We start from the raw sequence: 13,108 nt of genomic DNA on the forward strand, positions 1-13,108 counted from the left end.
AGCCTTTGCAAGAACACCAAGACAAGCCCTTGGTGTTTCCCTGATGAGATCCCCACAAAGTTTCTGCTTGAGGGGCAGAAGGAGGGCAAGGCAATCCCCTCAAGTGGCTGAGACAGCCCAGGTGACATCTGTCACCTATGAAATTCTCTATGGTTCTGTTTTCAAAACCCATAGAAAGACTTGTCAAAAAAAGGTCTCCAGTATCAGTGGAAAAGACGGGATTTATTGCAGCCTCAAAAAAGTTCTTGCTGAAATATTTATTTTAAAGCAAATGAGAATTGGATATGCTTGTGCATTTTTTTCCCATGGACAGATAAAAGTGAAAATTAAGCAAGATCCACTGAAGTCAGGCGAAGCCTTCAGACATTTTGTGTTTGTTCTAAACTCCTCCCCAAAACCACCAAACGTGTGGCATTTCCTTCCACTCTATCACTAAGATGGGCTGTGGAAAGATTTCTCTGTGGGTGACAATCAGGAGCTCCGATAATCTCTACAAATAATTTGAATTTATGAAGTTGGATCAGATCCCCAAAACTCTGAGACTTCATGCAGTAAAGGTGTGATGTTTTATCAACTACTAAAAATTTACTATGACTCCTTATCTGGATTCCAGGAAAGAAGTTACCAAAATGTCATTACTGCTGCACTGTGTTGATTCCTTTTATTCTGACAAATACAGAGTCAAGTGATATCACAGTGTGATTCTTTCCCTCTGCATAAAAAGAAGCATTTAGGAAAAGAATGGCAGATGAATTGTCTTACAACTGCACTTTATGTACTCGGGTGTGTCAAAGTTATGGTAATGCTCCAAAAAAAAAGAAATATTGTTGTTTAATTTTGATTTAAATGGACTCAACTTCAATAATTTGATTTTTTTTCATTAAAAAAGGGAATAGTGCTTACATCTTTTGAGTATTTTCATCATATGCCAGGATTTTGATAACTTCCCAGTTCCCTGACGTCAGGTGTCTCACACTGATTTGTTCACTTTTAGCCTGTTGAGAGATGGAAAACATTAACTTTCACCTTGCTACATTTTTCTTTGCCTAGTCGGATTCCCTGCACATGTCATTACTGATTATGGCTTTTTAAACTTTAATATGCAACATAACATCTTTAAGCCACAAACCTCACATTCTGACAGACCTGAACTACACTTATCCTTTCCCTCCCATCTCTAATAAGGCTTTCAAAGTCATTAAAATAATCTCGGTTTTCAGCACAGTTTTTCTTTCAGTTGCCCCAGTGTTAACCAACAATACAAGTGAGGATGCAATGCAGGAAAAGCCAACTCTTTGGCTGGAAATTGCAGCAGACTCTTCATCAGACACAGGTTAAAAAACAACAAAACCTAAGTTCGAAGCTCATCTGAGGGTGTTTCCTAGTGCAAGAGGTAAAATCTTGGCTCAGGCTAACGATTAAAACTTCAACCCTCATAGCTTGGACATACTTTATGTGGATTACTTTTCCATACTAGGGTTATTATGCTTGGGCTGGACATACATATTCTTAGTTTTCAAATTCAAGATAAACATTATGAAGAAAAGACGTGACACTTTAGAAGTGATACTCAGCAGATACAAGGCCTACAAAAAGTCATAAAGGCAAAAAGGTTGGCCTTTTTTTTAAATCCACACATTTCTGAACTGTGCCCTGAGCTCCACATCAACAGCAGCAATAACTAAGAAGAAGCCAATGCTCAGAGGTACCGTGTGAGATATGTTGGGAGCTGGAAAGGAATAACTCAGTCCCTTGGAACTGGTCTGTTTCCTGACAGATCCACAAGGGAAGAATGATGTAGCAGCTCTACGCCAAGCCTTGCAAGTACTAAATGAAATCAGGATATTGTGCTAGGTGCTGTACATAGGTTTATGATGAGGGCTCCCTGTTCAGGAAGATTCTGATTCTCAGTGCTGTCTCCAGGAATGATTAAAATACATATTGGTGATTCATTGTAAGTGACTATTTCTTCTCTAGAGAGAGAAGCTGCAACTGTTGAAATAGATATTTAAATATTAAGATCACAGAATCTAACAAGAAACAGCAATAAAAAGCGCAGCCAAGCGTTAATAAACATGGTTATTTTTCAAGGTTACAGCCATAATACATAATTTATGAAGCTTGCAGAAAGTTATCGTCTTGATCCATTAAAGTTGCTTTATAATTCTTATTTTGTGGTTGGGAAAAAAAAAGAGGACTTTCTAGAGTTGCAAAACTCCATGAAAGAAATGTCTAGATACATAAGACATGATTCAATCCCATTTTGAGATTAGTTTCTTTTAAATATTTCATAAGTTACTAAAAGCATTATGAAAACAATAACCCACACATGCAGCCCTCTACATTCTGACAGTAAATAATCCATGATAGACAGTAACCTTTCAGACAGTAACTTCTCCCTGCATAAAGATTTAATTAGATGCCTCTGCTAACGTGCTTTGTGTCATTGACACGTGCTCTTCTCAAGTGCAGTCAAAGGAATGCAGCCTGAGAAAGACCAGCATTTGTTGTAAGACTGAGCAGTCAGCATCAGTGATTAAATTAAAGTGAGCCATTAAAATTTGCTTCTTTATCCCTGCAAGTCCACATTGGTTCTGTTTTAACCATCCTGCACATGAAAGCTGATTTCTGTCAATGGGCTGATGCCTCTTCTGAGTGGCACCAGAGAAGGAACGAGAATCCCAGTGCCAAATTCCAGAGTTAACCTTTTCCATCAAGGAAATGCTGTGACCACCTGGGTACTGGTGATCTGCTGACTGCTTTGAATTCTGCAGGGCATCTCACCTGCTGTGCTGCTGTGGCTCTCACAAGGTGTGACAAACATCTAATGTGACAAAGGGCTTTATGTGCAACGGCTAATATACTTTTTATGCCTCTGTGTTTGCTTTAGAAATAATGGACAATCAGATTAATGCAGTGTGTAAAGCACATCATATAAACATATTTCCTGCCCTTTACTGCTCTGTATCAGCCCCATTACCACGCAGAATGTTGCTTACTGATGAGTAATGGCTGATACACAGGATATCACATTTCCTTTTTCTCAGGAGCAGCTACATGCTTAAAGCCAAATTTGACATTGGTGATACCACTCAGATTTTTTTATTCATGCTGATGGCAGACAGAATAGTATGTTTTTTTTAGTTTTGGAGCTGTGTAGAACCCAGGGCTCTAATTCTGCCGAAAAGGGACAGAATACTAAATTCTGAAACATAGCTTGACTTTAAACATTATTCTGATTGAACTAAATATGTGTAAAAAAGTAGGCATGTATTTAATTACTTTACTGAATAGGAGCGGGATTAATCTTTGCTTATTTTTTTTCCTGAATTAGAATCAGGTTTCCTGGGCTTTTAGTAGCAAGAAATGTCAGAGCCTACAAAGTTAAGGCAAATTTGATTGTATCTGTACCATCCTTGGGAATGTTGCAAATGAACCTTAAGATCCAGAGTATTATTATTTCATGTATTTTAAAGGTATTTATTCATACTGTGAAAGATACCAAAATAAGACTTGATTGACTAAATGGTTTTTGCTCAGGTGTGAACTTTTATGTGGTTATTATATCAATACACCTTTACCAGACAGTCATCTGAGTTACTGTTTTCTTTAGGAAATAGAATCTGACATGTCCGTGATCCCTTTTATCTTCTCTGACTATTTCCTGATGCATTTACTCTAGTGAATGAGTATCTTTGTTCTTGTTTCTTCAGGTTAAACTGCCATTAAAGTTCTATTGTTCTTGTTCTGTCTGCAGTGTACTGTGAGCATGTTTCAGACTAAATAATGTTCACACCAGAACACTGTCATAAAGGCAGATAACAGAGTTGCCTGGCAGAAATCTGCTATTTTAATGTTTTTGGTACCTTGGTAATCCCTCCTATGTCATATGGCTCTGCTAAAGCACCTGGATTGATGCTCTGATGATTTAAATAGATGCCTTGCAGTGTTCCGTTCCAGGGCATAATTTCCTTTATTAGTTCATCACAACTTCATACTGGTGACCTTCAAAGTCACAGTGCAAATTTATCTTCTTTCAGATTCTTCTTTGGAAAAGGTAATGACCCTGGGAAATGGAAGCGGCTGAAAAATGTTGCAAAGGGTAATAAAAGTGTCCTAACTTCCACACAAACTTTAAGTTTAGGTATTGTCTGCCTTCACTGTTCTGTAAGAGCAGATTCCGAATAGACATTTTAAATTATTGATATTTTAAAATATGCATGTATAGAGTATTTAGAGAAGGTAGAATTAGTGTTTAATCCGGAAGAAGTTATAAACACGTCCCACTGCACTGAGAAACAACCTGGACAGGACACGAGACCATGACACAGGAGTTCTGATTAAACTGAAGTTCAGGCCTTTGTCTGGGCCACAGCAGAAGTCCCAGATAACCAGTAGGATATTAAAATATCCTATATTTTACATTAAAAAACATATTAATAATGAGGATATATGAAAACCAGCCTGAGCAGAACCTTACCTGCACAATGAACATGGCTATGTGGTGGAACTCGCCACGGCCGCCCTGCTTCACCGGCACAGTCATGAAGAACTTACTGCCATCCTTGGAGAAAACAGGTTCTTCGTTCTGGAAATGCAACACTCTGTTAGGCTGGCACACTTTTCACTACACTTAACAAAAGATCAGCCTGAATTTTATTGTCTCCTTGGTTTTGCTGTGGTCAGAAGTCAGTTGGAGAAAATATCTTTAGGTTTTAAGTATATTCTGTTAAGTTTAACAAAAATGTGGCAGCTAAAGCTGAATACAGTTCATGCCATGAACTATTCATAGTTCATCCTGTACTAAAGCATGGGCTACGGCCCTTGCAGAACTCTCCCTCACAATGAAAGCTCTGGTAATCTCCTCCCTAATGCAGGGGGACTGTCCAGGACAGTGTCCTTTACAGACATACAAATAATGGCAGAGATAACTCCTACTGCTGAGGAGGAGAACAAAAGTCTCAGTGTTTTGGACTCACTGAGTACATGTTTAACGCCCACTGATCTTGATAGAGTTGTATGGAAAAAATAAGCACATTCAAGTGATATTCTGAATCAGGGTTTAACCACAAATTGTAGCCTGATGTGATACCATCTCTCCAGGTCTAGCTTTGCACAGAAATATTAAAGGAAAGTGGCTTGCTATAAAAGCATTGGCATTTTTTTTGTTAAAATTTTAACAAAAGATTTCTCATTTGCACATTGCAAAATGAAGCCTGAAATGTGGTTTAAATAGAATGTGTTTCATCCAGTTATTGGACAGTTCTTCTGAAGCTATGAAAGTGGAATAATTGGCTGACATATTAGTTAAACATATTGTTCTGGGTATGAATTTAGAAATATTTTACTTTCTCATTCCAATTATAGCCCATATGACCTCTAATCTTTGAACTCCTTCTGCCTTAATTTGATGAGATCATTTTTAAATCAGAAACAATCACAATAAGTAGGACATGCCTGGAATGGGATTCATCTGGTCTGTCTTCCACCATCCTAGACTAAGGGAGCTGATGAGCTGTTCACCTAAATGCTTACTGAACTGAATCCAGACAGACCAGAAACTGACGGGAATATTGCCTCCAAAACCCTCACAGGTGCCTCTGGATTTTATTAGCTTATAAAATAACACACAGTTAAATAAAAATGACAATGAAGCAATTACCCATTATGAATCCAGAAATAGCATTTATACTGTACCTGTTTAGGAAGCCACAGGTCTGACTGCATTTCATATTTCTAAAAAGAAAAAAAAAAAAGGAAAAATTGCTTTTATGGAATAGCTATAGATAAAAAAAAATTCCCACATTCAGCAAAAGGTCCCTAGCTATTTCATGGGGTTTTTTTCTACTGTGTTACAATCACCTCATCTCTTTGCTGGCACTTGTGGGGAAACAAATGATAATTTAATTACAAAGTCAGCTGCTTTATTCAGAGTTTTTGGTAGAATTCCACAGGGGAATTAAGAATGCCATTTCAGTCCTTTCTGATTAGCTATCAAGAAGCTTTGCACAGGCAGTTGTATGTGTTTTTTACCTCTAGGCATCATCTGGCAACTGGATATTTTAGGTCCTTCATCAACACTGGGCAAACAGCCAGAATCAGTCTCAAATTGGGAGACCTTTTCAAATCACAATCCCATGCTTTAATGGGTTGCAGTGTGGCATTAGTGATGAGAAAAAAATAAAAACGAATGATTGAGTTTTATTGTTCATACTCATATTTCACATCGTGCCATCTGAAAAAAAAAACCAACGAAACAACCAAATTTCATGCACATAATGTTGGAAAAAAATATAATATACATCAACTGCTGAAAATTGTCATAGTCACAGCGAAGTAATGAAAATTTATTAGCTATAGAAGAATCTGTATGTATATGGCCTGAAAAATGAAAATCTGTAGCTATTGCAGCAGTTGGTTTTACACATTCCTTTTTGAAACTGAGGACCCGTGCCACGTCCTAGGGAGAAAAATAAAAGGTTTACATCTGAAATCAAATGGTGTGATACAATGCTAAATTCTCACAACATTTACCCTTTCCTCATTCATTAGGGATTTCAAGAGCATCACCTTATCCCAGAGAGTGCAGGAACCCTCCAGGATGAGCCAGGCCTGGGCTGTGCTTGCAACAGTGAGAGTGCATCACTGTCCTTTCTCACCCCCCTGAAAATGTCCTTTGCTGCACTGTAAGTATTCTGGAGTGGGATTTCTCAGTCTCTCTCTTACATTATGTCCTGGATGACAGCTCCCTGGATACCTACTTCCAACTAGTCCAATTGACCTTGGAGCACATAAAGGTTTCAGGACCAACTTTCTTAATAAAAAGACAAAAGGCTTGCAGGAACCAGGTGAAAAGCAACCAAATCTCCATGGTCACAATCTGAATGCATACTCTGGGGATTCATTCATGGTTTCTGAGTGAGGAAAAGCATCCTGTAGCACACAGCAAAAGAAGAAGACGAGCTTGCAAATAATCTCTGACACGTCAATATGACTGACTTCAGCAGCAGACACTTTTGACTCAGAGGCCAACATTAATCACTCATAACCATTTACACTGCCAAATTATACCCTCTGCTTTGGAGCATCTGTTGGTACTGATATCAGCATGTATAGAAAATATTTATACTTTTAGTTGGTTCTGGGAAGAGATTGTGACTCAGAATGGGAAAGCAGCCAACTACGTTCAAGACACAAGACTGACCGCGAAAATGGGGAGACGTAATGCAAGAGTGTCAGGAGTCAAAGTCTGGGTCCAGGGGTGGAAGGTGTCTGGATTCAAAGAGAAAAATGTATTTCAGTTTGGCTTGCATTCAAAAATGAAATATCTCTGTTGCCTTTCAATTTTTTTTTTTCTATGATCAAATTTGAAGGAATTGTAAGAATTTTACACCTTTTCCTTAGGTGTATGTAAGCTGTGAGAGACAGAAAGATCTAAAACAAAACTCTGCAGGGGGAGAGAGGAGAAACCAGTCAGCTGAAAATATCTGTCAGAGGACAAGCTTGTCACTGCTCTAGCTATATTCCAAGTACATGATGTTCAGCAACTGCAGCTTCCAATGAGGCTAATGAATGAACAAAGCTGAGTAATTCTGAAAATGTCACTCAAAGTCGCTAATTGCATGAACTCATTTCCCCATATTTGGAATTTTCTCACATCCATTTCCTCCCAGTTGACTAATTATATTCAGCTTGCAACTACTGCATCTGCAAACTGATTTCCAAATATCTTTTTCTGCACATGAAAACAAAATGCAGAAGAAACCTTGAAAAGATATCTTGGGAAAAACAAAACAAAACAAACCAAACCACAAAAAACTTACCCTGGTACAAGCTCCAGTTGTGGTTTCACAAACTGTAAGGATGGAGATATTCTGAGCTCTGTTTAACCATCGCACCACAGCTTTGGTGTTGCTAATCCATTTCACCATGGTGATATAATATTCCCTAAGCAAAACATTTGAAGACACGATGTTCAGATCACTGATATTTCAGATTAGACTTTAGGAAAAAAAACCCCATATATACAGTTCATTCAAATACTGAATTTGTACTGCATGACAGTGCCAGTATTAAAGGATGGAGAAAATAACCCCAAATGTCCAGCATCTGTGTTCCTACAAGTGGGATGGCTCAGTCCTTCAGTGTGATGTTCCCCTGGGAAGTTTTTGCATATATACACAAACTTTACCAACTGTGAAACATATGCTTGCAAATACACATGAACTGTGTACTTTCCAGCCAGCTTAGAAACAAGCACTGAATTCCAACAGAAGCCAGGATTTTTCCTACAACAAATAGCTTCAGATGACACACATTTTTTTGCAAAATAATCCAGTCCTACTGCCAAAGAAAAAAAAAAATTCTGTAATATTAGAGTGTAGCTAGAGCCCACTTCAGAATTATAAAATAACAAGTTATTTTATAACAGGACTCCAGGATAAAAGGGACATCCCTCTCACTATCAATGTGTTCCTGTCTCTGTTTTAACAAACAGCTCACAATATTGGCCAAATTGTCTATCCCTCACCAACCCTGGCTGAGCACATGAGGCTTCCTGGGCCCATGGTCTGGAGGGTTTGGGTTCTAGGATTCAGGTTCTAGGGTTCTAGTTCAGGTTCTACTGCTCTGAGTTTCTAGTCTGGGTTCTACAGTTCTAGTTTGGGTTCTGGGGGGATGGTGTCTAGTGTTCTAAGGTTCTAGTTTGGGTTCTGGTGTTCTAGTTCGGGTTCTAGGGGTCTAGTGTTCTAATTTGGGTGTTGTCATTTGGGTTTGGGTTCGGGCTCAGTCTTCAGGTTCGGGCTCAGTCTTCGGGTTCGGATTAGGGTCTGGATTCTAGGGTTCGGGTTCTAGGGTTCTAGTTCAGGTTTCATGTTCTAGGCTTCTAGTTCAGGTTCCAGTGTTCTAAAGTTCCAGTTCAGGTTCTATGGCTCTATCTTGGCATCTAGCTCAGGATCTATGGTTCTAGTTTGGGTTCTAGCTTGGATTCTAGGGACTCCAGTGTCTAGGGTTCTAGTTCGGGCTCCTCCCTCCTCCTAAGACCCTGCTGGGCTGTAAGACTGAGGATCTTAGAAGACCTGTGGCAGTCTGTCACCCCAGCCCAGCTATTTCCTTCCCTCCTCCACTGGTGGCAGCTGGCAGCTCTCACAGCTCAGCTGAGTTATGTGCAACAGTGGAGCGAGCTTGTCTGGAAAAAACTCACACTCCCCTTTAAAACAAGGGGCTTATCTTGAGTATAATTAGGCTTTTAATCTATTACTGATAGAGATCTCATTACTCTTTGACAACAGGCTTTTAATTATACATTCAAAAGCCTCCTCACTGGATCAAAGATGCTGAGCAGCGCCAGCTGCAGAGCTGCACACAGGAGAGGCAGAGACAGGAGCACACTGTGCCTTCAGCCAGCCTGGTGCTGTGTTGGCAGAACACACCCCAACAACCCAGCAAGCAGAGATTCCTCTGGCTTTCACACTTGACTTCTAGTAAAACAGATATTTTCACATCTGTATACCAGAAGGAGAAACAGAAATGGGGACTTCAAGTGTTTTCTGAGTCTGGTATTTACCTTTTTTTTTTTTTTTTGCTTTAACAAAGGTTTAATCTTACTGGGGGGGCAAAAATGTATGCACAGGTAAAACAAGATGTACCATGACACCAGGCGACACAAGCAGGAGAGCAATCTGTGTCTCCAAGCTCCCAAGCTCCTCAGGCTCTACTTTACACACTTCAGCTTCCTCACAACCCCACTTTAAAGAGGAAAAACTAATTGCATTCTGGACAAAGGCCTGAAGCAAAATATTAAATGATGTTTGTCACTGAAGAAAACATAACTGTGCACATGAAATGCAGGCACCAAGAGGGAAACAGTAACTGCATGAAATACAACCACGGATCTGAAGGAAGACTGTCAGGCTTTTTGTGGCATTGACAGTGCATAGTAGGTGGTAAATTTTTCTACAGAATGAAACTTTCAGGCGTAAAATTTACAAGTGCTATCCCTATCTTTATATCAGAATATCCTGAACAGGATTTGGGAAATATTACCAAGCACCTTTACAGGATCCCTAAAAGAAGAAAATTAATTTTTCATTGAATTTATTCATTGAATTTTTCACTGAATTTATTCAATCTTACATGAAGTTGCCAGATGCCATAAAAGTCAGGGAAACAGTTTCATGTCTTCAAAGGTCCTACACCAGACACAATTTAGGACAAGTTGAGAATCTGAATGTTACTTTCCATGGTTAACTAACAGAACCTCTTTCCCCTGCCTTTTCCCTCTCCTTTCCCATTTCTGTGGTTTCTATTTGTAGAATCTCTCCATAACAGCAGATGGTTATGACCTGTACAATACCAGTTTCTAAAATGTTTCTGCCCTGAAAGATCCTTAAAACTATATGGGACAATGAACCATTCAGTTTAATTCTGGAAGTCTCCCATGACTTATTTACTAATGACTCCACAATGAAAGGGTTAGAAATGCACTGAAATAAATTGACTGCTAAAGGTAGCTATTATTTTTACTAAAAAAGCTAATGCTTTGGGAAAAAAAACCACCCCAATCATTACAAGCTTCAAATATTTTCATTCTAGCAAAGCCTGTTTAAAGCACATTTTTCATATCTCTATATATATTGATATATGGACATTTATGGGTTGATGATCAGTGTGAAGACTGTTACTGAAATCCTGATTCAAATGCACAATTTACAGTAAAACTGGCTCACAGTCTTTCTAAGTTTTACAGCATGGAAATTATACCTTAACAGTTAAAATGAAGGAGAAATTAACTTTTTTTCCCCCCTAAATTTAAATAGATTTACTCAGTCTTCTCATGCACTAGCAAGCCAGAATTCTAATCAATTGAACAACAGCAATATCTTTATCAAGAACTGGCCAACATAATCCAAAGATTTGGCTTCAGTTTCAAGAAGACCAAAAATGTTTTAAGATACTAACATTCATATTTGAGTCTACTATTACTTTCCATCTGCTGAGGAGGCAGAATGAATCTGAAAACCCTGAAGTAAAACCATAACATCTCAACATTTCCAAGATTATCTTTTTCTTCAGGATCTTTTCACACACACAGCTTTTTTCCTTAACTTCTTTGTGCCTTCTGACACTTAAAGATCAACTTTAATGGCATTAGGAAGAGTGAAGATGCTGATCTCGATGGCAAGAAATCTCTGTCAGATCTTACAGCACTGTTGAAATTAATGAAGGGTTAGCAAGCAGCAGCAGATTTTGTTATGTTTTTCAGTAGTGGCCCATCAATAGAAAGAAAATACTTCAAAATGCTCAACTCATTCAAAATTATTTCTCTTACTAAGACAATCAGTAAGCATTCCAGTTGACACTAATAATTGCAAGGCATAATTCACTATTAAATTATTCCTGCAATAGATTAGAGTACCTCAATTTGTGTAGAAGAGAGCTACATCAGCCTAAGATTGTTTGTAACAGTTGTAAATGGTCACTGTTAATATTCTGATTGTTAATAAAGAACATTTCATCATGAAGTTATATACCTTGACTTAAAGCTGTCAGGTGGCATCAGTTCCAGGGTATGTGCTGGTCCATACAGATTAACTACAAACAGCTTTACTGTGGGGTTTGTTTGACCTGCCTTTGAAAAAGAGAAGAATAAATAGGAGTTTTAGAGATACTGAATCAGTGACAGCTAAGCAGACACACCTGTTAACATAATTCAGTATCTTTATAATAATGAAAAGTTATTAAATTTCAAGTATCTTAAATCCAAAGCATTAATTCCACAGCCATATGAATCACACAGATAAGAAATATGAAGTGTTGAGTGATTCCCTCACCACCCTTTCCTGATGGAAGACCTTCCTGTGCAGAGCAAGTGACCAGCCCTAGAAGTGGCTTTGCCCATATCAGTGAAGTCAGCTGCCAAAACACAGTCAGTTCCTAAATCTGCAGGTAAATCCAGTCTCCAGCAAAGCCTTTTTCAGATGGTACGGTTCCTTCTGAAAAGCTGCACTGCCTCAGTCTGGGACAGTATTCCTCTTCTCCCTCCTCTCTTTTTCCTTACCATTTTCCCCTTAATATTCCTTCCCTTGTTTGCTGAGCTGAAAATCTCAATTTCTGGCCTGGACCAGGAGGCAGTGGCTTTGCCAGGCCAGCTCCAAGGGAAACGAAATGTGTCTTGTTGCTAAAGGGGAATAATGTGGCAGTTTGATAGATGTCCACTGGGGAGAGTCTGATAAATCTTGAGGAGCTATAGGGAGGTGAGGATCATCCTTCTCCCATAACATGGCTCGTTACTAAGGGATGCTCCTGAGATGAAGAGGAAGCAATGGAAAAAGGAAGAGAGGCTCTGAAGGGCTGCAAGGAGGTGCTACTGCTCCCACATCCTTGTCCTAGACATCCCCAAGTTCCAGTGCCATGTCACAGGAATTACACTACATAACACCCTTGGGACACAAAAAATGAAGTGTGCTCCTCAGTGGGGCTGACCTCTGTTTAATGCTGGAAGGAAAAGGTGAAAATCACTGATTCTACAGATTCACTATAGTAAAAAACAAAGTTGAATACTTGGCTCTCCACAGGCTGAAATTCAGCCACAAATTCCTTTTAGAAATTGGGTTTATCTCAAAATAAAGTCTGAATGTTGTATTCACTCATTTCTGAGTGATATGGAGCACAAGAAAGTGGCATTTCTGTGTTTTTAACACTGCTAGGACCAAAAAAAAGTTTTTAGAATTTTTTTTAAGAATTCAGTCTGTGCATATGACATGTACACAAACACGGAGAAGCATGTTCCAGTGCTCACAAAAATATGTGTGTTTCATTTTATTTTTCAATCCTAGTTATAATTTTCTCTGATGGTTGCACTCTATAATAAAGACCAAATCTTTTTTGTAATCTCTGTTGCTATACCACCAGCTTCATTACCAATTAATGATGTTTAACGAGTAGCTAAATTTGTATTAAATGGAGACATTAAATAAAGATTTTTTTCATTAATGAGATTACTGAAGTAGTATTGTGTATCACTTTTATTCTGAATTGCTAATGAAATAGAATTACTCCTTTCTCGTTTACAAAGCTGACTTAAAAATATTCCTTATTCTTTTCTTTG

The 13,108-nt window shown here is 38.6% G+C and overlaps 1 protein-coding gene across 2 annotated transcripts in view; it reads right to left on the reverse strand.

Annotated features, from left to right (window-relative positions):
• The window catches only part of DPP10 (dipeptidyl peptidase like 10), a 434,600-nt gene that overhangs the window by 25,179 nt on the left and 396,313 nt on the right, over positions 1 to 13,108 (reverse strand). For both annotated transcript variants that reach the window (XM_066190335.1, XM_066190334.1), the window contains exons 10-14: positions 11,532 to 11,629; positions 7,824 to 7,947; positions 5,698 to 5,736; positions 4,481 to 4,588; positions 904 to 995 (exon numbers count right to left, since the gene is read on the reverse strand). In XM_066190335.1, the coding sequence (XP_066046432.1) occupies positions 904 to 995; positions 4,481 to 4,588; positions 5,698 to 5,736; positions 7,824 to 7,947; positions 11,532 to 11,629 (461 nt within the window). The remainder of the gene's footprint in view (positions 1 to 903; positions 996 to 4,480; positions 4,589 to 5,697; positions 5,737 to 7,823; positions 7,948 to 11,531; positions 11,630 to 13,108) is intronic.

This window comes from Chamaea fasciata, unplaced genomic scaffold (assembly GCF_029207755.1).
Source record: "Chamaea fasciata isolate MVZ Bird 193981 ecotype frontalis unplaced genomic scaffold, bChaFas1.0.hap1 SCAF_8, whole genome shotgun sequence".
In the NCBI taxonomy this organism is placed as follows: Eukaryota; Metazoa; Chordata; class Aves; order Passeriformes; family Sylviidae; genus Chamaea; species Chamaea fasciata.